General features: G+C 35.3%; 1 protein-coding gene across 4 annotated transcripts in view; it reads right to left on the bottom strand.

Annotated features, from left to right (window-relative positions):
* Positions 1-27,329, bottom strand: part of JMJD1C (jumonji domain containing 1C) — a 339,678-nt gene that overhangs the window by 184,996 nt on the left and 127,353 nt on the right. For all 4 annotated transcript variants that reach the window (XM_080822676.1, XM_080822673.1, XM_080822678.1 and 1 more), the window contains one exon: positions 12,872-13,036. Coding sequence is in view for 3 of the 4 variants with exons in the window: in XM_080822673.1 (XP_080678799.1) it covers positions 12,872-13,036 (165 nt within the window). In the remaining variant the exon portion in view is untranslated. The remainder of the gene's footprint in view (positions 1-12,871; positions 13,037-27,329) is intronic.

Raw genomic sequence — 27,329 nt, 5'->3', positions numbered from 1 at the left:
CAAAACCTAGCTGGGGTCCAAAGATCAGAAGCACATTAAGTAGGTAAAATAGGGCAGAGAAAAAGGTGTTTCTGGGATTCCTTGCTATGGGAGCCCCATGCACTAAGGATATAAATCTACTGGTGAAATCCTAATGGAGGCTACAGTTAGATTAAGGGGATATAGAAATGTAAAGGTTAATATAATTAAGTAAAACATTTAGATGACAATTGGAGTATTTGAACAGACTTTATGTAAAGTAAGCTGCATCTCCTTTACCTGAAAATACTACTTATAATCTGACTGGGGAAGGTTTCTGCTACTTAGTACTATTAAAACAAAAGGCTTATAAAGCCATTATAAGGGCAGCAGTGATTGGACAGGTTAAGTGGGAACCAACAAGAACGCTCTAAACCACACACACAAGTTAATTTCAAATAATATAGAAAAGAAACTAGACAAATTCTTTGGACAATAGCCCTGTGAACAGGACTCTCAAGTGCCAGTAACCTTTGCCTCCTATATTTTAGGCTATATCTATTATAAAGGATACCATTTGGGAAGAATCTCTGGATACAGGTCCTACTGGGCTAGTGGACCATGTGGTCTGTAACTTCTGGCAAACTGACCACTAAATAACTTGATGACCAAATGCTTAAAAAGGTCTCTATTGATAAGACAGAAAACATAGTAGTGGCCATATCCAACATGCCACAGTATACTATGCACAAATTGCTACCACCCTTACTTTTGTTTTTTGTCCATCCTGAGGCAAGGAAGAAGAACTATGGGAGGCTTTATGGCACAATCTAAATTATATCTAGGTGCAAATACTCATCTAATCTTAGTACAAGGACCCAACATTTTAGAGTAAAAAAGATGCATCCTAACTGTACTCTATTAGTACACACTGATAATAAAATGCATGGTAGATTCAACAACACAAGCACACAAAACAGAAAAGGACTTTAGAGGATATTGGTACTGGTCTAGTCATTGTAGGACAAGACAAATTTGCTTTTAATGAGTAGTGGCATTCAGAAGAAGATGACCTACTAACTAGAGTAAGCAGATTAGAGGGAGTTCTCCTCCAGGAGGAAAAAGCAAGGGATGAGAATCAGCCTTTGAAGATAATGGGTCAAGCAGACTCCAAAAACATTTCCAACATTGAGAAAGACCTGTACTCTGACCTAAAAGGGCCTCTGGACTGTTTAAATACAGACAGAGAGTATAGTAGCCAGGGACAATGGCCCTCCATCTTAGATACCAAGGCTCAAGGGGCACACCTAAGGGGATTTTATGGACCTCAACACCTATGGAAGTTCTTCTGGGGCAGCTGTATATACATTGATGCACTGTGTATGACTGCTCTTACCCCCACAACCAATCGAAATAAAACATACCCTTCAGTATAACCTAATAGAGGCAGGAACGAATCTGAATACATCATGTGCCCTCCCTGTAGGAGAGAGGTGGGTCCTACAATATACAACACACAGTGGGAACCAGTCTTAGTACAAGCTTGTGGACTGAGAATTGCTTTATTCAAAACTGACTTGGAATCCAGAAATAACAGAATAAGGGCCAACTGTAACTAATACAATTGTATATGGGTAAGAGTTAATTCTGTTGAGGAGGCAGATTCCTCTGCAATTCTGACTAATCTGTTCTTTAATGAAACTGAAATGTATTATGAACATACAGCAATTGTAACCAACATGTAACAATGACATGGTTGGGAAGATTCACAACCAATATAAAAAAGTCTAAAAATAAAATACTGGTGATAATCAAATGTATCAGGAGATTAGGTTAAAGTCTTCTCAGAACACAACACTGATAGAAAAAGAATGGCCTGAAGAAAAACTACATTTAGCTAGCCATCAGTTAATTTCTATGCTAAGTTTATCAAGTGATAAGTTTACCATAAATTACAAATAGCAGTAAATCATGGGAGTAAATGAGTAACAAAATTAGTACAAGAATATGAAAATGTATGAAATGGCTTTATAAGTCAGATTAACTATTTATTTATATCTTTCCCTACTCCACACTAGCTCCTCCAAATGTTGGGCATATTGATAATGTTGCTATTGCTATGACCATAAATGCTATACAAAGTACAGATACCCCGAAAAATATGCTGTAGGAGAGCACAGGCCAAGGGCTAGGGGGTGGCCTGTCTAGTGAAGAAGCTTCTTTACCCAAGAGATCTGGCCTAGATGTCAGTTACTAAGAGGTAATCTCTAGGCCTTTGGAATGCCCTGCTTGATAAGAGTCTCTGTTTGCCTGAGGACTTTGGCCATTGAAAAGTTTAATAATGTGACTTATAATGGGGACTTTGGGCATTTCAGTATCATCAGTTACAACATCCAGAGGAAGTGGTAACTATAGGTATTAGTCCAATGTCCAGGAGGAAATAGAGAGTAAAGCTCAGGTCTGCAGACAGTATGTAAACATATCCAACAAAAACTGTGGACAGCAAAGACTTGGATGAGCATCTCTGGTTGTTAAAACTCTGTGTAGTGTTGTACATTGTGGCTGGAAAGACAGAATGATGTCCATGACCTTATGGTCCATGTTGTGGACCCCTCCTATATTCTGTGCCCTATGCATCTCTTCCATTGGCCAATTTTAATCTTCATCCTTTCTCTGCAATAAATTGTAAGCACCAGAATTACAGTTGTCAGTGAGTTCTAGGAGTCCTTCTTGTGACTTATCAAACCTAAGAATGGGTTAGGGAAACCCTCAAACTTGCAATTGGTGTAAGAGAGGGTGGTCTTCTGGGGATTTCCCTAAAACTGTACAGCTGACAAAATCATTGCAGTGCTATATTAAGGATTTTATTTATATACTTTGCTGCTTAACCCCTTCACAATAACTTTATATAGTAGGTACTACTATTATGAAGACAGTGAGACATAGAAAAAAATAACTCAACTTCATCCTGCTATTAACCACAAATGACACAGTAGGCATCTGAAGGAAGAAATCCAACATCAAGACTTATGTTCTTAATATATTACACTACATTCCTAGATAACTGCTAAGGTTCTCTTTTCAACAAATACATTGTCTAAATCTAAGACTAGAGGATTTCTAAGGTCATATCAAGCCATATAAATTTATGTGCAAATAGTAATTAAGATGGACTTAAAAACAAATCTTAAAGTGTCATTATATTTTATTTTGTTGTTTGAATTGTTATTTTTATTAGAAACATTTTAAGATTTATTTATTTTAGAGAGTGATTGAGTAGGAACACAAGCAGCAGGGGCAGAAGGAGAAGGAGAAAGAATCTCAAGCAGACTCAGCACGGAGCCCAATTTGAGGTTTAATCTCATGACCAGGAAATCACAACCTGAGCAGAAAGCAAGAGTTGGATACTTAACTGACTGTGCCACCTAGGCACCCCAGAAAGTCTTAATTCTTTGTACTGTTAAGGATATTATGGAGTGCCTAGGTGGCTCAGTCATTAAGCATCTGCCTTTGGCTCAGGTCACCATCCCAGGGTCCTGGGGTTGAGCCCTGCATTGGGCTCCCTGCTGTGCGGGAAGCCTGCTTCACCCTCTCCTACTCCCCCTGCTTGTGTTCCCTCTCGCTGTGTCTCTGTCAAGTAAATAATTTTTTTAAAGGATATTAATTAAAAATACTGTATTAACAAAACTTAAAAAATGCTATCAAGGTATATTAACAGAAGACAAAACAAATCTACTAAAAGAATTCATTTGAAGAAAATCATTTCCAAAATAAAAAATACATGATAAAGTCAATATATTCAATTTCTAATTTCTTGGTAAATAGTAGCTGTTTCTATTGAAAAGACAAATTACATCAGGCATAATCCCATCTTTCTAAAAAAATGATTTTAATTAGTTGGTAATATTTTCTAAGTATATAATTTCGACACCACTATAATCAAGACATTTTTTTACTTGACTTTTATTTGTCCATGCTTCCCTAAGTATTCATAATTATGATTTTTTAGAACCTACATAATATCTGATTAATTTAACAACATTCCCAAATTGTGATAGGACTGTAATGAACATCTTTCTGCATATAACATTTTGCCTTTCTTATTTGTATTTGCAGGCCTAGCACACTGACTTGCTCACATAAGGCGTCGGATAAACATTAGCTGAACTGAATTTAATTTTCACTTTTTAAAAATTGCTTTGTAACAATCATTTCCTAAGAGAAGAATTAATGAATCAAAGAGGATTAATTTCCTTATGGTCCTTACAACATAATACTTTCCCCAAAATAATATTTATGATCCACAAGGAAAGGAAAGACGTGCTCCTTCATTGCAGTCTGTCAGTATTAGCTTTTATCATTTTTTTTAAAGATTATTTATTTATTTATTTGACAGACAGAGATCACAAGCAGGCAGAGAGGCAGGCAGAGAGAGAGGGGGAAGCAGGCTCCCTGCTGAGCAGAGAGCCCGATGCGGGCTCGATCCCAGGACCCTGGGATCATGACCTGAGCCGAAGACAGAGGCTTAACCCACTGAGCCACCCAGGCGCCCCAGCTTTTATCATTTAAAAAGTTTGATACCTTACTACATATAATTTGATCTCATAAAGTGTTTTACTTTGCAGAGAAATAATAATGCTAAAGGTATAGTATCTTTCCTACTGCTTCATTATTTACCAAAGAACAAAGAACTGTAAAACTATTAATTCTAACTCTGGAAACTCAATTATCAATATGTAAAAACCATTTGTTTCAAAGTTCATAGCTGGAATGTGGCACAGGTTCACATTTCAGTAAAATTTGGTTGAGGTTGTAATCTAAAAACCAAGTTTGGCGATGTTACAGCCAGATATAAAGGTATTTTGTCGCAAAAAACAGTGAAGTCTATTCTAATTTGAAAGGGTTTCTTTCAGAACAGAGAACAACTAAAAAGTCCTTTCACTAGGCAAATAATCTAAAGGCAATATATTGATAAACATTTACATGTTTATGATCTAATCACAATTCCTGATCAAACCAGAATGATCTATCTAATGAAGTTGAAAAGTTGCACTGGGAAGAAGGAGAAGTCTGAGTTTCCTAAAACTCACTACAGAAAATCAGATAAATTATTACAGATTAGAATACTTAGTTGACAATAAAATTGTAAGTTCTTTCCTTCTGCATCTTGAAAATAACCCATTTTGGGTAATTCTACATCTCCTCCTCCCTTCCATGACAATTTAAGATCTCACATTTGTATTCGATTAGAATGAGGGCATCTATTATAAGCATTTTAATTATTTGTCTTTGACTACTACTATGTTTAAAATTGGTAACTTACATTTTTTTTAAAAGATTTTATTTATTTATTTGACAGATAGAGATCACAAGTAGGCAGAGAGGCAGACAGAGAGAGAGAAGGAAGCAGGCTCCCCACCGAGCAGAGAGCCCAATGCGGGGCTCGATCCCAGGACCCCGAGATCATGACCTGAGCTGAAGGCAGAGGCCTTAACCCACTGAGCCACCCAGGCGCCCCGATAACTTACATATTTTTAGCACAGCTGGCTGATTATGCCTTCCTGTCATTTGACTTTAGTACAAAGTAACACCCAGGAAACTTGCTGTATTTCCCAATAAAATTCTTTTTCAGTAACTGGGGTAGAATAAATTCATCATATCACATCATAAATAAGCATTTATTCACTGTCTAAGATGGATAAAGCACTGTGCTAGACTTCTAAGAATGATTCAAAGATGACTAAGACATGACTCCTGTTCTCAGGGAACTTACAATCTAGTAGGGAAAGACAGACATGCAAACAAATAGGTATAATACAAAGCAGATGTGATAGTTGTTAAAACAGAGATACAAACAAAGTTCAACAGGAAAAAGGGATGGTGAAATTAATTCTAGTTGGGGTTATCTGGAAGGCTGAGCCAGCAGAAAAGTAGTAGAAAACTCTGCCCCTTGGAAAATACAGCAGTGTTACAGCCCAGCTGGGTTAGGGTCAAAGCCCCACTCCCCACAGAAAGTTTTCCTAAAGGAGATGGAGCCAGGGCCCTAATCCAGTTAGGTAGGTTACTCGTTGATTTCAATTATGAATGCCAACACTTTCTTTCCCTGGTGCTGATAAATGTGACTTAATGAGTATTTACTTTACTTAAAAAATGAAATTTAACAATATATTAAGAAACTTACATAAAAATGTAAGACACCTTGGCTTTCATCATCAGAATAGCCTCAGGTGGTACCCTGATCATACAGAACCAAAAAAAAAAAAAAAAAAAAAGACACGACTTCAGCATGTTATATAGCTGGTGCTCCAATGTATGTTTTGCTATTGATACACTGCGGGGAAAAAAGATGAAGAGACAATTTCAGAAAACTGGGTATTATATTATCCCATATTTTGTTCAAGTTTTAATTTTTAAATTTTTAAAATAAACCTTAGAAAAGATTAATGAAGACTACAGGATTCTTTTGTTACGTCATGATTTCAAGAACCAGCAGATAGACTGCCAGTTTCGACTGATTTCTTAGAGTAAGCAGACAATATAACCAATGTGCAATATTTAATAGGTACCACACGAGGGGTCAAACAACTAGAAAGAGGATAATACAAACATATGTTTAAGTACAAAAGAACATGAAGGCAAGCATCATGTACACAGAATTAGAAACATTAAATTTGTAGAGAATTAAAGACAAGAATATCAGTTTCTGCTGTTTAGTTCCCCCCCAGTGTTTAATTCTATTTTCATCTCATATGTAACCCTAAAATTTCTCAGATTTGTAGATAAAGTATTCTGTTATATGAATTTTAAAACTCTGAATTTCATAACTACTGCTTGTAGTTATCATCAAATTAGCTTCATTTTAATGAACAGTAGGGAAATGATACAATCTCAGGTATGTGGACTAAACATAAATGAATGTTGGTAGAAGTCTTATGAAACTTAATGGTTATTTTCTAGAGTATATCAAGCATTTTCATTTCAATTATTTGTTCCATTAATTTTTACAACCTCCTGATACAAAGGAAAAAGGAAACAGGAAGAAAGAAAGGAAAACTCATCCTGACTGTCTGGATTAAGGAAGATATCTCAATATATAGATGTCCTTTAAATATAAACATACAATTCAAAAAGTCTTGCTATCATAAAATTAGCTGAACAAACCGTGAGACAAATACAAAAAGCATCTTTTATAATATAAAGAAAGCTTATAACAAATATTAGAAAAACACAAAATCCTAATAATAATTGAAAAAAGAAAATCACAAAAATACAAGTTGCTAATATGAATATTCATCCCATTAAAGACATGCAAATTAAAACAATAAAATAGTATTTTAAAATACCAAATTAGCAGATATAAAAATTAAATCACTTCTGTATTCAAATTGTAAATGTTTGGCTTTTAAAACAAGACAGTCTGAAAATAAGTAACCAATGTTTGTGGGGGTGGGGGTAAGGTGGAGGATTAGGATTAGGTGAGATGAAAGCACTCACACACTGAATGGGGACAATGGCAGTAAGTATTTGTGGAGAATATCAGGAGACTTTTATGTATTTTTTTCAAGTTCATAACCTCTGACCATTAATTCTACTACTATGAATCTAAATTTTTAAAATAATCAGAGATGCAAATACTTATATTTTTATCAGAATAATATTTATCAGTTATTTATAATCACAAAAAAAATTAGGAACAATACCAAATATTAGGGCAATGGATCATTATAGGATAAAATATTATGGAGCCACTGAAAACTTAATACTTGTACGGAGGAATGAACACATTGTAAAACAAGCAGGATCTACAATTTTAATGCAGTCTTAGCTAAAACTATGATTAGAAAGCAGAGATTTTATATCCTGCTGTTTATTTATTAGTTTTAATATATGGGAAGGCACATAAAATCTTTAGGGTTTTCTATATATAAGATCATATCATTTGCAAACAGAAATAATTTTACTTCTTCCTTTCCAATTTAGATGCCTTTTTTTTCTTTCTCTTGTCTACCTGCTCTGGCTAGAACATCCAACGCTATGGTGACCAGAAAAGTGCCCTCTTGGTCTTATTCTCAATCTTAGAGAAAAAGCTTCCATTCTTTCACAATTGAGTACGATGTTAGTTAAGCAGAAGGATATAAAATCAACACATAAAAATCATTTGTGTTTCCATACTCTAATTATGAAAAATCTGCAAATGAAATTATTAAATTCATTCCATTTAAAATAGCATAAAAAAGAGTAAATTACTTAAAAACTGACCAAGAAGGTGATAGACTTGTACAATGAAAACTACACAACACTGCTAAAAAAATTTAAAGAAAACATATATAAATGGAAAGACATCTTGCAGTCATGAACTAAAAGGCTTACAATTGTTAAGATGCCAATACTACCCAAAGTAATCTACAGATTCAATGCAAGCTCTAACAAAATCCCAAAGTTTCAGGCTGAAGTAGAAGTACCCATCTTGAAACTCATATGGAATTCCAAGGGACACTGAATGGCCAAAACAGTCTTGAAAAAGAACAAACTTGCAATACTCACATTTCCGCATTTCAAAACTTACTACAAAGCTACACAGGGTCCCTGGTGGCTCTGTCATAGTTGAGTGTCCCACATATGATTTCAGCTCAGGCCATGATACTGAGGCCTGCAAGGGGCTCTGCACTAAGCGAGGAGTTGGCTTGCGATTCTCTCTCCCCCTCTCCTTCTGCCCCTCCCCCAGAGGGGCATTCTCATACACTCTCTCTCTCCATCTCTAAAATAAATAAGCAAATCTTTAAAAAATTTCACTACAAAGCTACGGTAATCAAAACAGTGTGGTACAGGCATAAACACAGACACAGACTGATGGAAAAGAGAACCCAGAAATAAACACTTGCATATATGGTTAATTTTTGCACTAGGTGCCAAGACCATTGAAAAGAAAAAGGGAAGTCTATTCAACAAATGGTAATAGGAAAACTAAATATCAACAAGCAAATGAAAGAAATTGAACACTCAGATCTAATACCATAAGCAAAAATTAGCTCAAAATAGAACAAAGGCCTACATATAAAGCCTAAAATAAGAAAACTCCTAGAAGAAAACATACAATAAAAGCTTTATGATATTGGATTTGGCAATTATTTCTTAGATATGACCCCAAAGGCATGGATAACCAAAAAAATAAGTAAACTGGACTTAATGAATATAAAAATTTTTGAGCATCAAAAGACACTGTCAACAGAGTAAAATGGCAACCACAGAATATAAGAAAATGTTCACAGAATCCATCTAATAAGGGATTAATATCCAGAATATATACAGAACTCATAGAACTAAACAAATAAAAACAACCTGATTCAAAAATGGGCACAATGTGGGGGCACCTGGGTGGCTCAGTGGGTTAAAGCCTCTGCCTTCGGCTCAGGTCATGATCTCAAGGTCCTGGGATCGGGCTCTCTGCTCAGCAGGGAGCCTGCTTCCCCACCCTCTCTCTCTCTGCCTGCCTCTCTGCCTACTTGTGATCTCTGTCTGTCAAATAAATAAATAATAGCTTTAAAAAAAATGGGCACAATGTGAACAGACATTTCTCCAAGGAAGATAAACAAATAGCATATAAGCACAAGAAACGATGCACAATATCCCTAATCGTTAGAGAAACATAAATCAAAACCACACCTCACGCCCATTAGAATGGCTATTATCAAAACCTAAAACCAAGTATTGCCAAGAATGTAAAATAGTACAGCTGCTGTGGGAAAACAGTATGGCAGTTACTCCAAAGTTTTAAAAATACTATTACCCCACGATCCAACAACTTCACTTCTTCAATTCTCAAAAGAATTGAAAACATGTTCTCAATGAGATAGATGTACACCCATGTGCATAGCAGCATAATTCGCAAGAGCCAAGAGGTAGAAGCAACATACAGGTCCTCCAACAGACAAGTGAATAAATATAATGTGGTACATACATAATGAAATATTATTCAGCCTTATAAAGGAAAGAAATTCTCATACAGGCTACAACATAAAAATAAACCTCACAGACATTATGCTAAGTGAAATAAGCTAGTCGTGAAAAGACAGATACTGGATGATTCCACCTCTATTGTGATTGTTAGGGTAGTCAAAATCCTAGACACAGAAAATAAAATGGTAGTTGCTGGGAATTGGGAAGAAGGAGGAATGGAGAGTTGCTGTTCAATGCTTATAGAGTTTCAGTTCTGCAAGATGGAGTAAGTTTTGTAGATGGATGATTGTACAACAATGTGAATATACTCAATGCCACTGAACTTTATACTTAAAAATAATTAAGGTGGAAAATTTTATGTTAGGCATATTTTACCATATTTTTAAAATTCCTTAATTCTTTGGTGGGAAAAAAAGCAGCGTAATACTTTATAAGAAAATATGTCAAAATATGTCATGCTTGGTGATGAAAATAGAATGATTTATGATTTTTTATTTTATACCACTTAGCATTTTCCAACTTTTTAATGTGTACCTTTTTTGTGTAAGAAAAAAAAAGCTGAGGGGCACCTGGGTGGCTCAGTGGGTTAAGCCTCTGCCTTCGGCTCAGGTCATGATCTCAGGGTCCTAGGATCAAGCCCCACATCAGGCTCCCTGCTTAGCACGGAGCCTACTTCCCTCTCTCTCTCTGACTGATCTCTCTCTCTGTCAAATAAATAAATTAAAATCTTAAAAAACAAAGAAAGAAAAAGAGCTGATTTTAAAGAGATTACATAATTAAATATTTTGTGAGGTTAAAAAGATTTTCAACAGAAATAAATTTCTAAAATAATGATAAAAATTATTAAACAATATTTGCTAATTAAAATTTTCTCCAAAATCAGTAATTTATGAACATACAGGAATTCACCTTGATTTTAGTAATTATCTCTAAGACAGGGCAAAGATTTTCTAAAGTTCTATTTATTCTTTAACTGATACTGAGGTATACTTTCTGGTATTGTTGTTATTGCTTCCTCGTTTTGAGGCTTTTCATACAAGATTCACATGAATGTCAAGTTTTAGCCAATTTTTTTTTAAAGATTTTATTTGTTTATTTGACAGACATAGATCACAAGTAGACTGAGAGGCAGGCGGTGGGGGCCGGGGGCAGGGGGAAGCAGGCTCCCTGCTGAGCAGAAAACCTGATGCGGGGCTCGATCCCAGGACCCTGAGATCATGACATGAGCCGAAGGCAGAGGCTTTAACCCACTCCGCCCAGGCACCCCAAGACAATTTTTGAGTTAAAGTTTATAAAATTAAAAAAACATGTTAGTCATGGCTTTAAAATCTCCATATTAGCAATTCAATATATTCATCCAACAAATATTTCTTAAAATCTAGTGGGTTGAGCCTCTGTCTTCAGCTTGGGTCATGATCTCAGGGTCCGGGGATCGAGCCCCGCATTGGGCTCCCTGTTCAGTGGGGAGCCTGCCTCCCCCTCTCTCTCTGCCTACTTGTGATCTCTCTCTCTATCAAATAAATAAATAAAATCTTTTTAAAAAAACTATTATGGATAAAATTATCTTATTTTGCTAAACCATTCAAAGTATCTTACCAAAACTATAGCTCATAGATAGCATCTTCCATCTTTTGATATTATATATATTTTCTTTAAAAAATATTATTAGTTCATTTCATTCTTTTTCCCTCCCTGCATTTTCTTTTTAACCACTTATCTCCTCAGATTTTTATTTTTATTTTTATTTTATTTTATTTTTTAAAGATTTTATTTATTTATTTGACAGACAGAGATCACAAGTAGGCAGAGAGGCAGGCAGAGAGAGACGAGAAAGCAGGTTCTCCACGGAGCAGAGAGCCCGATGCGGGGCTCGATCCCAGGACCCTGGGATCATGACCTGAGCCAAAGGCAGAGGCTTTAACCCACTGAGCCACACAGGTGCCTCACTCTCCTCAGATTTTTAAAGGTCTAACTCATTAAAAGAGAAAATGTACAAACAATACAATTATTAACAAGAAAAACTATTCTTGTAAATAGTTAATTTATGTTAAAAAATATCTGAGAGTACCTATTCTCATGGTATTTATACCAAATACCTGCAATAATGTTTTAATGGCTTTAAAAATATTTTTCAGATATCAGTGTAAGAACATTATTTCATTCAAACATATACAGCCCAGTGGTTAAACAGATATGGCTTTCTTCCTAATAGAACTATCTTATTCGGTTAGTATGTTTCTCTTTTTTTTTTTTTAAGTGTGCCTTCTTTTTTTTTTTTCTTTTTTTTTTTTTAAAGTAATCTCCCCACCTAATGTGGGGCTTCAACTCACAACTCAAAGATTCAAAGTTGCATGTTCTTCTGATTGAGCCCCCCAGACTTCCTTAGTATATTTCTTGAACAAAACTCTTCAAACTAGCTGAGAATTTTGTGAAATCTGTATTTCTTAAATAGAACATTTTCTGATATGAAGTAATTTTATCTATTACATGAACATACAATTTCACATTAAATATCTACTATCATCCACAACGAATTCAGTCAACTTTTATTAATTTTATTAAGCCAAGGAAAATTACATGCTATTGATGCTTATAAAAAGTACCCTCTTACTGTCTACCTACAAAGTCTCAAGCTTGCAAAACTTCCACATTACACACAAACTAGTCAACTATGTTAGTAACCTTTAATCAAATTTATTTATATGTTTCTTCTAACTGGATAGATTAAACTATTTCTAGGCTAGATATTCTAAAGGAGTACTAACAAAAAGGACACAAAATAAACATAAAATTGTTTAACAAAATAAAAGCCATAGTTTTGATATTTCTGTCAGATACTTCAGAACCTCTTTAGGAATAATTTATGATCACCAAGATAAATCTGAACTTACATCCAGTTCTTGTTCTTTTAAAACAAACAACTGAGAATGTTTAATAAAACAGGAATAGATCTTACCAATGCAGGCCACTGAATTTGTTTGCTCTTTGATCCCTGAGTCTGGCTAGGGTCGATCCTTCTGGCCCAGATTAAGTGGTATTCCACCAAGAAAGTTGAAAAATCTTCATATACTTTAACCCACTCTCTTTTATCCCATTCAAGATCATCAAATTCCACATACACCTATAGAAAAGAAAACATAAAACTCCATAAGCAATTCAGAATGTGACACATACACATATTTTTTTAAAGATTTATTTATTTTAGAAAGAGAGAGAGCTGTGGGGGGAAGTGCAGAGGGAGAGAGAGGTCTCAAGGAGATTCTGAGCTGAGCACAGAGCCCCATGCAGGGCTTGATCTCATAACAATGAGATAGTGACTTGAACCAAAACCAAGAGTTGGTTGCTTAACCAACTGTGCCACCCAGGAGGCACCCCACCCCCCCACCACCCTCAAGTAAGTTACTTTAAAATAAAGGCACGGAGCTGAATTAGAAAAGACATTAACAAAATACATTATCTGAATTAACATTTCTCATAAAATCATTATTTAACTTTTTCATTAACCACATCAGAACTCCCTACTTGTATGTCAAGAAGACAGACCATACATTAAGAAAAGCAAATTACACAATATTAGTCAGTACAGAGTGGTTGATACCTACTACAGACATACTAAAGACTATGTGGATGCTGATGATTCTAGAAGCAGAGGTAGGGAAATATTAAATATTTTAGGCTTTGCAAACCGTGTAGTCTCTGTCATACTTGTTTACCTCTGATTTTATAGTACAAAAGCAGCCACAGATAACATGTAAACATATGGGTTTGGCTTGGTTCCAATAATACTTTCCTTACAAAGACAGGTGGCAATTCAAGAATGGTTCAACATTTAACAGTCAATCAGTGCAATATACCAAATTAACAGAATAGAGGGGAAAAAATCCTACATGATCATCTTGCTTGACATAGGAAAAGCATCTGACATGCTCAACATGTTGCAGGCTAAAAATCCTCCAACTAGGAATAAAAGGAAGCTACTTCAAAACAATGATGGTAATACTGAAAAACCCGTAACAGCATACCGAGTGGTGAAAGCCTGAAAGCTTTTCCTCTAAAATAGAAACAAGGATGTTAATATTTGGAAAACCAAAACTGACTCGCTTACACCCATTCAACCCCCTTCTTCTCCCACTTTCATCCTTTTTCACTCAATACCTAAGATGATCGCTTGATAGAGCTGTCTTCCCTACTACATTCTAAGTTTTGCTGGAGGCATTCTTGTTTTCTTCTTCCACCCATCTTCTGCTCCCTGACATCTCAAGTGTTTCACTTTCCCCTCATTTAAGTCTGGTTTGTTCTTCTGCCCTCACGCAAATTCTTCCAGAATGTTTATAAACCCCCTTTCACAGAAACTTACCTTTGAACTCCTACAAGCATTTATTTTTCATACAATTTATTTAGTATATAATCAGATTCTGCCCTATATTCCTCCAATATAATGAGAATATTTTTATATTATGGCCGAAAAATCACTGAAGGTGAAGCTGTTACAGCATCCAGTACAGTGCTGCATACATGCAAAATATTTAATAAATATTAAATATCTCCTGACTCTTGAAATCACTTACTTTCAAACATGGACACAAACTGGTATTATGTTTGGTTCTGAAGTCTTTCTGCTCCTGCTCATTAGGAAGCTAGTTAGATGTACTTACCTGTTAGAATTAGGAAAGAAGAATATACTGTTATCTCTGCCAAGTCAGAGCAGGAGTCCAAGTCAAGAAAGGAGCCAACAAAACTGCTGCCTTCTAAAAATGGATCCTGGGGCACCTGGGTGGCTCAGTGGGTTGAGGCCTCCGCCTTTGGCTCGGGTCATGGTCCCGGGGTCCTGGGATCGAGCCCCGCATTGGGCTCTCTCCTCCACAGGGAGCCTGCTTCATTCTCTCTCTGCCTGCCTCTCTGCCTACTTGTGATCTCTGTCTGTCAAATAAATAAATAAATAAAATCTTTAAAAAAAAAAAAATGGATCCTAAGGGGTTGAGCTGAGGTCTACCTGATGTTATGCAAAGTTTCTAACTATACCAATTTCTCTACCACTTAAAATCTTCTAATAGTATGTAATCACTAAGTTGTGGTGTAAATGGGCTTTTGAAAACTACAGAAAACTGAAGCCGAGACAATGCCCAGGAAAATCTGAGTGCTATCTTTGTTTTCTCCTCACGGACAATAATACAGTCTTACCAACAAGATATTTCAGTCAAGAACCTAAAGAGCCAACGTTTTAAACATTTCCCTACCTAAAGGGCATTAACTCAATGTAAAATATTCCAGATGCAAAACCCCTGATAACAGAATTGAAGTTTTCATCATGAAGTGAACTTTGTAAACTCATGGCTTATCTTGCATGGACAGTGTCACTGACAGTTTTACGAATCTACCAGGACCCTGAGTACAAAGGAAATGAAATTCTTTTTCTTTGCTATATAGCCAACTTACCTTCATATCATCAAAACAGTGAAGTGTTTGAATGTCAACAGATAGACAGACACTAAAATAAACTAGTCTGTTATTGTTTCGTGGATTCTAGCAAAAGACATGAGTCTCCTAGGACTTTATTACTTACAGCAAAAGCTACTTATAACTTACAGCAAAGTGAAAGTGTGCTGCTTGTGTTGACCCCTCATGCCTCCTAAGACCCACAGAAAGGATGCCAAGAGCCCAAACATGAATACCTGTGCACACAGAGAATTGTGTCACAGGAGAAGAACACCGATCTTGGCCGGGAAAGGGGAGGAGGAGGTCCCTGTTTTATAATAAATAGAAGCAAGCCTACTATTTGGAGAAGTTATTACTTCCTCTTTCATTATTGTTCACTGCAACACAACTCTGAGAAATGGCCCAGGTAAAGAGTGGTCAGGGTTTCCCACGTTTGGTATATCTAGCAAGAACATGCAGGGATGCTCAGTGCCCATGCTGGATTCTCTATACCAATACAGGTAAGATTTTGCATCCTGGCTAACTGAATGAGTATTCTAGCCTTATGGTGTATTCGTATGTATGTGGGGTGAGGTTTGGAGGCATAGTTTCTTTCCATCAATCTGCAAACCTACCAAAAACACTGTATATACTTACTTGGTTTTTTAATTTTATGTTACTTTATATTGACTCCCACTTCATTCACTTCTATTGGGTACTTCAGCCTGCTTATTTCCTTCTTACTAACTAAAGATACAAGATCCCTGAAGGTAAAGATTAGGGTTCTTTTTTGCATCTCTGGTATCTGGCATGGTGCCTAACAAACTAAAGCACTCAGCAAATATTGTGACAACCCAGTACTGTGTAAAACACATAACGAGTATGAATAAAGGACTAATTTGGGAAAAAAAAAAACAAAAAAAGGGAAGAAAGTAAAGAAAAAAGGGTCTTAGATACAACACGAATACAGTTGCTTCACTTACTAATTAATCACTGCGTTCATAATTATGTAGAAAAAAATAGAAGGAAGATTTCACTCAGCAAACACTTCTGACTGCAACTGAGAGGCTAACATTATTATTAACATTATTATTAACACTAGGAATTCAGAAATAAGAGATATATATCAAGGATTAACAGCTATGGATATTGTAGTAATTACCATAAGAGTGAAATGATATGAGAAAAAGGCTCAGTAAAATAATCCTTAAAAATAATTATTTTCGTAGTGAACATTTGGTAAATACTTTTTTTAGCCCAAGATACGAAACAAGTGATTTCGAAGAACTGGTTTCTAGATAATTAAAAGACTGTCACATATCTCTTTTAATACATTGTCTTCTACAACAGAGCTCAACACACACAAATTCTCTGTTTTATATATGCATAAAGCAGACACTGAAAGAAAAGCTGTTAAGACTGTCAGAGGAACCACTAGCAAAGATGAAGGAAGTATAAGCAGCAGTCATGCAATTCAGTTTCTGTTATGTGGCCCATTAAAATTAACCTAACCTTTAAGCCCTTCAAACACAGGGCGCCTGGGTGGTTCAATCGGTTAAGCATCTGACTTCGGCTCAGGTCGGGATCTTGGGGTCCTGGGATAGAGCCCCATGTCAAGCCCTACATCTGGCCCCTACATGCTCAATAGGGAGTCTGCTTCTCCCTCTCCCTCTGCCTCGTCCCCACCCCATTAATGCTCTCTCTCTCAAATAAAAATAAAATCTTAAAAATAAAAAATAAACTATTCGAACACAATTATCATCTATATGGAGAATGTCTCTTTTCTCCTACGTAGTTTGACTGCTTGAAACTGGCTAAAGGATTCTGGTCACTTGGACACCTACATATACAAAATAATAGCACATTAAAGCTAAGAATTATTATTTTTATCTAAATTGTAATTTCAGCCCTGCCACTTTAAGGCCTCTCAGCCACAACCTTTATCTGCAAATGTTATACAGTTAATTGGGAAAAGTAATGTGGAAACAGTAAAAATATTAGCTATATAAAAATCTACTAATGTACCAGTTTGAAAAAATATTTCAGATTAGTATGATGGGCATTTTTCGAGCTAAAATTCATCAATAATTATCACAAAATTTTTGAAGCGTCCTTAGATAATCCCTTACTTATTTTCCTAGAACTATAAAATAAAAATAATGACCATTAACTAGGAAAGCTTGTATTCTCTCATAATATACGATTTTCACTGATATTTATAAAGAAAATTAAAATTACACAACTTGCTACTGTAAAATCAAGTGATTAAAAACAAATTTAGTTCTTTTTACCTTGATATCAATAATAATACTAATATTATCACACCAGTGTGGTATCACCTTTTTAGGTACTCTAAGAGTGATCTGCATGATATCATGTGAGAATGGTGATGGGCTAACACTAATAAAACACTATTTATTAGCCTCTAAAGAATCTTTTGTGTTAAAAATGAAAGCACTCAACTATATTAACATTCCTCAAACTATATTCTACATTTTAGAATCATCATTTCTTTGTATATTAATAAGCATTACAGAAGCCAGGTAAGTTATGAAGAATCATGAACTAGTTAGTTATAAATGTCTAATTTTATCAGAAGTTTTCTCAACGTTTTTAATACTGCCAATGTTCACTGTCCATTATTAATAAGAGAGTTTACACCATGAAATTTTCCCCATTTGTCCATAAAACCTATTATGAGATAGCTAACAAAATATTGCTCTATAAAATAGCACTATGGGAGAAAAACTGACTAGTTTTTCCATAAGATTTACCCATCTACAGATCTATATAAATAATTTGGTGATAACCAATGAGGTGGGGAGCCCCAAACCTGGTCATCTCTGCCCAAATACTGAAAATTTTTAAAGCGGGGGTGGGATCACCTGGGTGGCTGAGTCAGTTAAGCGTCCGACTCTTGATTTTGGCTCAGGCTGTCATCTCAGGGTCCTGCCCTAGCCACATAGGGCTCTGCTCACTGCAGAGTCTGCTCCGGATTCTCTCTTTTCCTTCTCCCTCTATCCCTTCCCCCACTCGTTCTCTCTTTAAAATAAATGAATAAAATCTGTAAAAAATAAATTTTAAATGTGGTATGAAATTTATGAGATTTAGAATATAACATAGCAAAGTCCTTTTAGACAATTATGTAAATAATGATACACAAATGAAAACACTCAGTTTAGTTCTCTGTTTTTTCAATAGCACCACTGAACAAACTAAGAACTGCTGAATGGCTCATGAGGAAGAAAACTATCAGCAGTTCAGTTTTTCAGTAAAAGGTGGCCTGACAGAAGAGTAATTTCCAGACATTTGAAAAACGTGAGAGAGAGAGAGAGAGAGGGAGGAGCAGCTTGACCAAACAAAAAGGAAAAAGCCTTTAGGAACTCAAATTCTGAGAGTAAATCAATGAAGAAAGGTTTTCTATAGGTTAAGAAGAAAGGGATACCTAAGAGTGGTTTACATATCTGAAGATATGAGGATGTAACTAGAGAGTTTAAAGGAGAGGGACAGCAACTAAAAAATCTAAGCAAGAAAAATCCAAGTTAAATGCAAAGGTCTACAGATTACACATGCTTGTTAGCATTTAAGTTATGCTAACAAGTATTTGTAATATCTCCAACATAATTTATTTAGAAAAAGGCTCAAATTTTGGTTTTGATCTTTTGAGGCATAATTAGAGATTATATTAAGTATACTGTTTTTATAGAAAAAAACCACTGGAGGACAATTAAGACACTATAAATTACTGGAATATGATAAAAATCAGTGCTGAGGGTGAATTAAGAAGGATGAACATTTCCACCTCCTTTCTCTGCATTAGGAGGATTTCTAAATATTACATCATATTTGAAGAATATCAAGTGCTACTTTTTCTGCCTGGGGAAAAGAACTAGGGACTTTCCTTCCACAGTATGTAACAGGGACTATACTGTGTTCTTGGCTATAGCCATGTGGTCTTGCATTAATTGAGCTTCAGAAGATGATGTAATAGGCAGTTAAAACACAAAGCCATCACTGATATTCTTCTTTACAGATTTGCTATTCCAGTTAAATAACTTTCTTTTTTTAAAAAACATTTTTAAAAGATTTATTTGAGAGAGAGAGTGCATGTGCGAGGGGGGGAGTGGAGACAATCCTCAAGCGGACTCTCCGCTGAGCATGCTCAATACCAGCACCCTGAGATCATGACCTGAGCCAAAATCAAGAGTTGGTCACTCAACTGATGGAGCCACCAGGCACCCCCAGTTACATAACTTTTCAAAGAGCTGGCCACAGGTAAAACATATTTCTTTGATATTTTACATTAAAAAATCAGTATTTGTGGGGCGCCTGGGTGGCTCAGTGGGTTAAGCCTCTGCCTTCAGCTCAGGTATGATCTCAGGGTCCTGGGATTGAGCCCCGCATTGGGCTCTCTGCTCAGCAGGGAGCCTGCTTCCTCCTCTCTCTGCCTGCCTCTCTGCCTACTTGTGATCTCTGTCTGTGAAATAAATAAATAAAATCTTAAAAAAAAAAATCAGTATTTGTTTCTTATTTTCACACTACTAAAAATTACTTCTGGTTTCTAGTTTTTGTATTTTTAATTCCTTCCATTTACCTTCTCCAATAGGTTTCTTAGAAAGTTACCACAGAAATAAAGACTTTCTAAAATATTGTAAAGTAGTAGGAAATGCCCTTTGTTTGTATTATTTACAAGGAACTCAGTAATGGGGACTAGTAACAATTTAGTAAGGTTAAAATATGCTTCTGATTCTTGATCTAACTATTCAAATATATATTAATAAAAGTTATTTGGGATAGAGAAACATGCTACTTATTTTATTAATGAAGATAACTAAACACCAGAAAAAGTATAGTTTTAGGCAGAAACAAATGTATTTGAGGGAAAATGTACTGAGTTCTAAATATAATATTGGTATGTAGGTAATACTAACGAGTCAAGAAAGATGTTATAAGTTCTATTCACTAAAGGCAAATGCACTTTACCCTAAGGGGAATCACCTCATCTTCACTCAGAACTCATTGATATTAGTAGACAGACATTATACTTTCTAGTCAAGTGCAAAGCAGATTATAAAAGCAAAACAAGGAGAGACTCTTTGGACATGCTTCTGTAGTACTCTTAAGAACCATGAGGGGTGTCTGAGTGGCTCAGTGGGTTAAGCCTCTGCCTTAGGCTCAAGTCATGATCTCAGGGTCCTGTGATCAAGCCCCTCATTGGGTTCTCTGCTGGACAGGGAGCCTGCTTCCCCACCCCCACTGCCTGCCTCTCTGCCTGCCTCTGCCTACTTGTAATCTTTCAAATAAATAAGTAAAATCTTAAACAAACATAAAAATTAAAGGAACCATGCAAGGTTTCATAGTTCAGAAACACTTTTACCCTAGGACCCAAAATTAGTCCTAAAGTATTATCATCGTATTATAATGCAATATTAAATGGGTTTTGTTTAATTAAAAATATATGCAAAAGGTTAATAAAAACCCTTTCTATATATACGTTCATAGCAACATACATCTTGGCTTTGTACCATCTGACACAAATGAAATATGTCTGTGTATATTTAATGTCTGTCTCTCCTATGAATGACACAAGAAAAGTCTAAATTTATATTCAGAATAATCATCTAAAATGATGCAGAAATGTGTTTTAGAAAACTCTCATGTAAATGGCTAATACTTACATTCTATAATATTTATTCAGAATTGCCAAAATTTGGAAGCAAGCAAAATGTCTTTCAACAGGTGAATAAACAAGTTGTAGTGCATCTATACAGTAAACATTACTCAGCAATAGAAAAAAATGAACACTCAGGGTGCCCTGGTGGCTCAGTTGATTAAGTATCTGCCTTCGGCTCAGGTCGTGATCCCAGGGTCCTGGGATTGAGCCCCGGCATTGGGCTCCTTGCTCAGCAGGGAGCCTGCTTCTCCCTCTCCCTGCCACTCCCCCTGCTTGTGCTCTCTCTGTCAAATAAAATCTTTAAAAAAAAAAAGAAAGAAATGGACTCTCAAGACTATCAAGCCATGAGGACATGAATGCATAAAAATACATACTGCTAAGTTAAAGAAGTTACTCTGAAAAGGCTATATATAATCCAACCATACGAAGTTCTGAAAAAGGCAAAATTAAAGGAACAACAAAAAGATCAATAGTTGTCGATGATTTGCTGGTGGGGGAGAGCATATATCTGGAGCACAGGAGATTTTTCTGGCCAATATAACAACTATATATGATACTATAATGGCTGACCAATGACACTATGCATTTGTGAAAACTCATAGAATTATGCAACACAAAGAGTAAACCATAATGTCAATTATGGACTTCAATTAATAACGACACATAAGTATTGCCTCATTAGTTGTAAGAAGTTAATAATAAGGGAAAACTGGAAGCATGATGAGGTATACAGAAACTCTGTACTTTCCACCCAATTCTGCTGTAGACTTAAAACTGTTCTTAAAAAAAAAAAAGCTTACTAATTTAAAAAAGAAAGTTTATTCTTTTCATAAAAATGAGCTGTGATACTGCACGTAATGCACTCATTTAAAATAATCGGAAAACAAGTGTGTTAAAATGAGATTTTAGTGCCACAAAAAGGTATGTAATTAGTACATATAGTAAGAGAAAAGAACTGAGGATGGAAAATAACTTCAGAGCAGGGATGCTATGCAGTCCAGTGCCCTTCATAATGCATGTTTACATACGTTAAGGAACTAATACAATATCCTTAAAGAATCAAAGGGATGCAAGGTATAGACAAATCATTAAGATACAACATTATTCATAATAAAACCTAACTATAGCCACAGTACCTTTAATGGGGAAAGAGAAGTAGAATAATAAATTTATTGCTTTGTTTTTGAAGCCAAAAGTTAGTTAGCTCCAAAAGTACAACAAATTGCCTTCACATTTTAACACAGATCCAGCAATGGGTTTTCTAGAGCCCTATTAAGTAGAGGGCCTAAAGCTAGGTCAAATAAGCAAAGTAGAGTCCACATTTTGATCTTTTCTCCATAGGTTATACTCTTTATGTTTACATAAGAGAGAGAGAGAGAGAGAGAGAGAGCGTGCTCTCTCTATTGCCAAAAATATGTGAAAGACAATGTAGCAGCCCATGAAATTAGAATGGTTTCAGATTCAACTGAAGATCAAAGAAACTGAGATGTCAGGAAGTCCACATGATCTCTCTTAGCTAAGCACCAAGGATCTGTGGTGATAATCATGTCTTGGTACACAGCATATTATGGGTGAGACATTTAACACTGGCTTTGCAATGGCCCTTTGTAGTCACACCTATTATCCTTGAACAAGTATAAAATCAGCAAAGCATATGATAGGAATGAAAAATAATTAGGTCCATTCTCCTATGCCTAGAGTAATTCTAATTGTCTAAAATGCTTGACAAAAATGGCAGGCCCCAGTTTTCAAATAAAACAAAAAAAAGGGGGGCCCCTGGGTGACTCAGTGGGTTTGGCCTCTGCCTGCCACTCAGGTCATGATCTCAGGGTCCTGGGATCGGGCCCTAGCATGGGGCTCTCTGCTCAGCAGAGAGCCTGCTCCCCCCAACCCCCGCCTCTCTGCCTGCTTGTGATCTCTCTCTGTGTGTCAAATAAATAAATAAATAATCTTTTTAAAAAAATAAAACAAAAAAAGATTTGGAATCTTAAGAGTTTTCTTTCTAAAGAGAATAGAATAAACTAAATATCTACCTCAAAATGGCTGCTTGACCTTAGTATACGTGTCCTTATTCAGACAGCAGATGTTCTATTACCACAAAAAAAAATTTGTTAGTTTTAATTTCATGATTGGATGACTTAAATGTTTAAGTGTTACTGAAGTTTCAAGAATCCAGTGGCTGAAATTTTGTTCCCCAATACTTTCTATAACACTTAATGCTGGCACTGTCTTCAGACTTGAGGTTGGTAGGAAAAATGTATAACAGTCCAAATAAAAATTGAGGTACTGAATAGTTGGCTGAAAGTATAGAAGTGTTAAAGAAGGTCTAAATACTTTTTAATAATATATACTGGTAGTATTTAACTAAATACTGGTAGAATTCTGACACTGAATAAAAAGTTATTTCATTCTGATAGCCTTTTTCATTTTTTTCAACTTACTAGTATTTAAAAATAATGCCTAGAATCTACTTTAAAGAGTCATATTTGTGTTGGGCTTACATTTCAGGGGATCTTGCATGCCAAGATTATCTTGAAATAGGACAGATTATTTATGGAATCTCCCCTTAGGTATATCCTAACCCTTACAATTGATAGAATAGACCCACAGAAAGAGATGTGATCAAGTACTTCCATTTTTGGTTTTCAAATTTAATTATTTGACTATATCAAGGATTTCTTCATTGAGAAATTCTTTTACAATCAATAGGAGTCAAAAGGGATCAAATAAAAAGAGATGAAATACTGTTTTAAAAAGAGAAAAATTTTCCCTTTATTAAGGTATTAATAATTTTAATACTGTAACTGAGCCTCCAAGTTTTCTAAATTTCTCAACCCCAGTGACTTTTCACCTCTTTTATACTTAATCGTCCTAGACCTTGTCATCCTCCAGAACTACTCCATATCAGAAATCTTTTTCTCTTCTTTTTTTTAATAGAGGCGGGGATGGAGGGAGAGAGAATCTTAAGGGAAGAAGGGAGAATCTTAAGCAGGCTCCATGCCCAGTGTGGAGCCCCATATGGGGCTTGATCTTACAACCCTGAGATCATGACCTGAGCAAAATCAAAGAGTTGGGTGCTTAACCAACTGAGTCCCCAGGAGCCCCATCTGAAATCTTTAACAATCTACTATTTCCTTTTGTCCCTACTTTCACATTTTCCTTGAGCATTCCATTTTCAATGTCCACCAACCATTCATTCAGCAAATACTAATTAAGGATACCACTCAGTATCTGCAGTCCACCTCTTTTTCAACTCAACCTGAACCTTACATAGTCTCTTATCAGGGCTCGAATTTCCTGGCTTCAAGAAACACTTCAGAAGTCTGGTTCTAAAAAACAATTTTCTATCACTTGAACTCAGTCACTGGTCTCTTATCATTTTGCAATGCACTTAAGTGTCTACCAACGCATTTAGTAGTCTATATTGAAATTACTTGTGTATTACTTTCAACTAAATTATGTCAGTTAATGGTACTGATCCAATTTAGAAAATAAGTAATGAAGAACAGAACCAGCTTGGTCTCAAGTGGTGAGGAACTGAATTCATTATTATAACTCTTCTGGAGTCATGTTTTTTGAGCCATGGTAATCTGGTTACCATTATGGTTTTATAAATTCCTTCAACTATAAAGGTTAGTTACCTCATTGCAGATACAAACGAGTTTAAAAATATGAGAAAAACATATGAATATCCCTTATCTCAAAATGAACAATCTATACCTTTGAGGCTGTATACATATTCTGATTAAATATACCTATAACCTTAAAAGAAGTAAAAAATATATTAAGTTTTCTTTCTATTAGGGTGGCCCGGTAATCTAATTTGGTAAGAATGACCTCTGACTGAAGAAGCTGAGACCAAGTACGAGAACTCAGAAACCTGAGAGAGGTACTTTGATTCCTGGAGACTTGGGGTGGGAAGAGCATGTATAATGCTGCAAGCTCTTGGTCCTAATCAAAACAGCTGGCAGTATTTTAAGATAATAAAAAATAGACAACATACGAAGAAATTTATCAAAATACATTTAGCATGTGTATATGAGAATTGTTAAAACACTGATAAAAGAAACTGAAGGTCCCAATATAGGACAGATACACTTGTGTTCATTAATTGAAAGACTCAGTATTAAAAAGTAAACTCTTCCCTAAATTGATCTATAGACTCAATGCAATTCCAATCAAAATCCCTGTAGAATTTTTTCAGACTCTAAAATTTACATGGGAAGGGCACAAAAAATTTTGAAAAGAAAAAAATTTGGAGGACTCACATTGTTTGGTTTCAAGACTCACTATAAAGCTAAAATAATATAGTAAAGAGAGTATGGTATTGCCAAAAACCATAGACACACAAATCAATACAAGAGAATGAAATCCGGAAACAGCCATAAAAATTGGTAAATGATTTTTGACAAATGAACAAATCCAATTCAAAGGAGATATTCTTTTCAACAAATGCTGCTGGGATAATTGTACATTCAATCCGTATTTCATACTATATCCAAAAATTAGACCCAAATAGTTTCAGACTTAAACATAAAAAATAAAACTTTTTGAAGAACAAGTTCTTCCTGACTTTGGGTTAGGCAAAAAATTCTTAGAAAGGACTTCAAAAGCACAGACCATGAAAGAAAAAAAAATGTGATGAAATTAACTAGATGTCACCAAAATTTAAAAAAAAAATTGTGGAAGACTTTAAGAAAATGAAAGAATAGACCACAAACTATAATAAAATATATGAAAAAAGACATATCCAGGATATATACTTTCAAAATTCAACAAAAAGAAAACTAATCAAAAACCATGGGATAAGATTTGAACAGATACTTCACCAAAGAAGATACACAGTTGTCAGATAAGCACATGAAAAAATACTCAAAATTATTATTCGTTAGAGAAATGCCAATAAAAGCCATAATGAGATCACATTACATACCTAATAGAGTGGCTAAAATTTCAGTCACATGAAATGAAAACTTACATTTACACAAAAATCTGAATATGAATGTATATAATAGCAGTTTTATTTTTAAAAGACAAAAGCTAGAAACAACAAGAATAGGGAATGTATAAACCAACTATGGTATACCCGTATAATGAAACACTTTTCGGCAATAAAAAGGAACCAATGATTGATAAATGCAACAATATGGATAAATCTCAAACACTTTTAGATAATAGAAAGAAACCTGACTCAAAAGGCTACATATAAATATTATATAATTCTATTCATATGACATTCAGTGAAAGTCAAAACAATAATTGATTATTAGTTAGTTGTCCAGAGTTAAGAAGAGGAGAAGGGATTTAAAGGTTTGACCACAAAGGATTGATAGCAAAAAGAAATTTTGTGGCAAAGTGACTGAATTGCTCTACTTGTTCATTGTGGTAATAGTTACATTACTATGCATTTGTCCTCAGAACTGCTGACCAAAGAAAAGGTAAATTTTACTCTAATTAAAAAACTACAAGCTGTAAGTAGAGACGTGAACTGACAAAGAAGGACAAATGATCATCATAAAAAAACCAAGCCACTCCCTTCTCCTAAAGGCAGTGATATAAAAGCATTATACCTACTGGGATTATACTACAAAGTCTTATACGCCTTTAGGAGTAAAGGATAGAAGAATGAGATGGCAACGTCAAACGTAGGCTATCTCCTAATACACTGGCAGGACAAAAATGTCTACAATTGTACATTATTATGGCACACGCTGATCCCAGGATTCTTTTTCCTTAAGAGAGAAGAAAAACCTCACTTAGGGAGTCCTCTGACATATCCATTTCCATACTTCCCTTTTTTTGCTTTTAAAAAGGAGGTAAGGGAGAGGAAAGATACATAAAAACACTGAAAAAATAAAAATAAAATATGTAAAAACACTGAAAACTGAGATTAAATATACCTGTACTACATACTCCCCAAATGCCATGTAACTGTTAATGAAGCAGCGTCTGTGGAAAGAGAAAGCATTAATAGAAGAGCATACCCTGAAATCGAAAGGACATAAATCTTGGGGCCGGAAAGTTTACAATATGGAACCCTATTTATAAGCTTGCAATGTTTTGTTTCCAGAGAGTTCTTAGAACGTATATCCCAGTTTTTCTAGGAGGAACTAATAATGGTGCCTTTTCGTAATAGGCACAAGGGGGCACTGGCACACAGAATATTATGTCTTCTAGTACACCTCAGGACCTACCCTAGAATTGGGAGGGTTGTAGGAGAGGAACAGCTAGTATGCATATTGTATCCCCATTTCATAAAATTTCTTTTAGTAGAAGAAAGATTTTACAAGACTGGATTTAAATGTATGTACTTTTTCCAGCAAAT

The sequence above is a fragment of the Martes martes genome (genome assembly GCF_963455335.1).
Source record: "Martes martes genome assembly, chromosome: 14".
NCBI lineage: Eukaryota > Metazoa > Chordata > Mammalia > Carnivora > Mustelidae > Martes > Martes martes.
The sequence above is the reverse complement of the archived record's forward strand: the minus strand, read 5'-3'. Positions and strand labels throughout refer to the sequence as shown.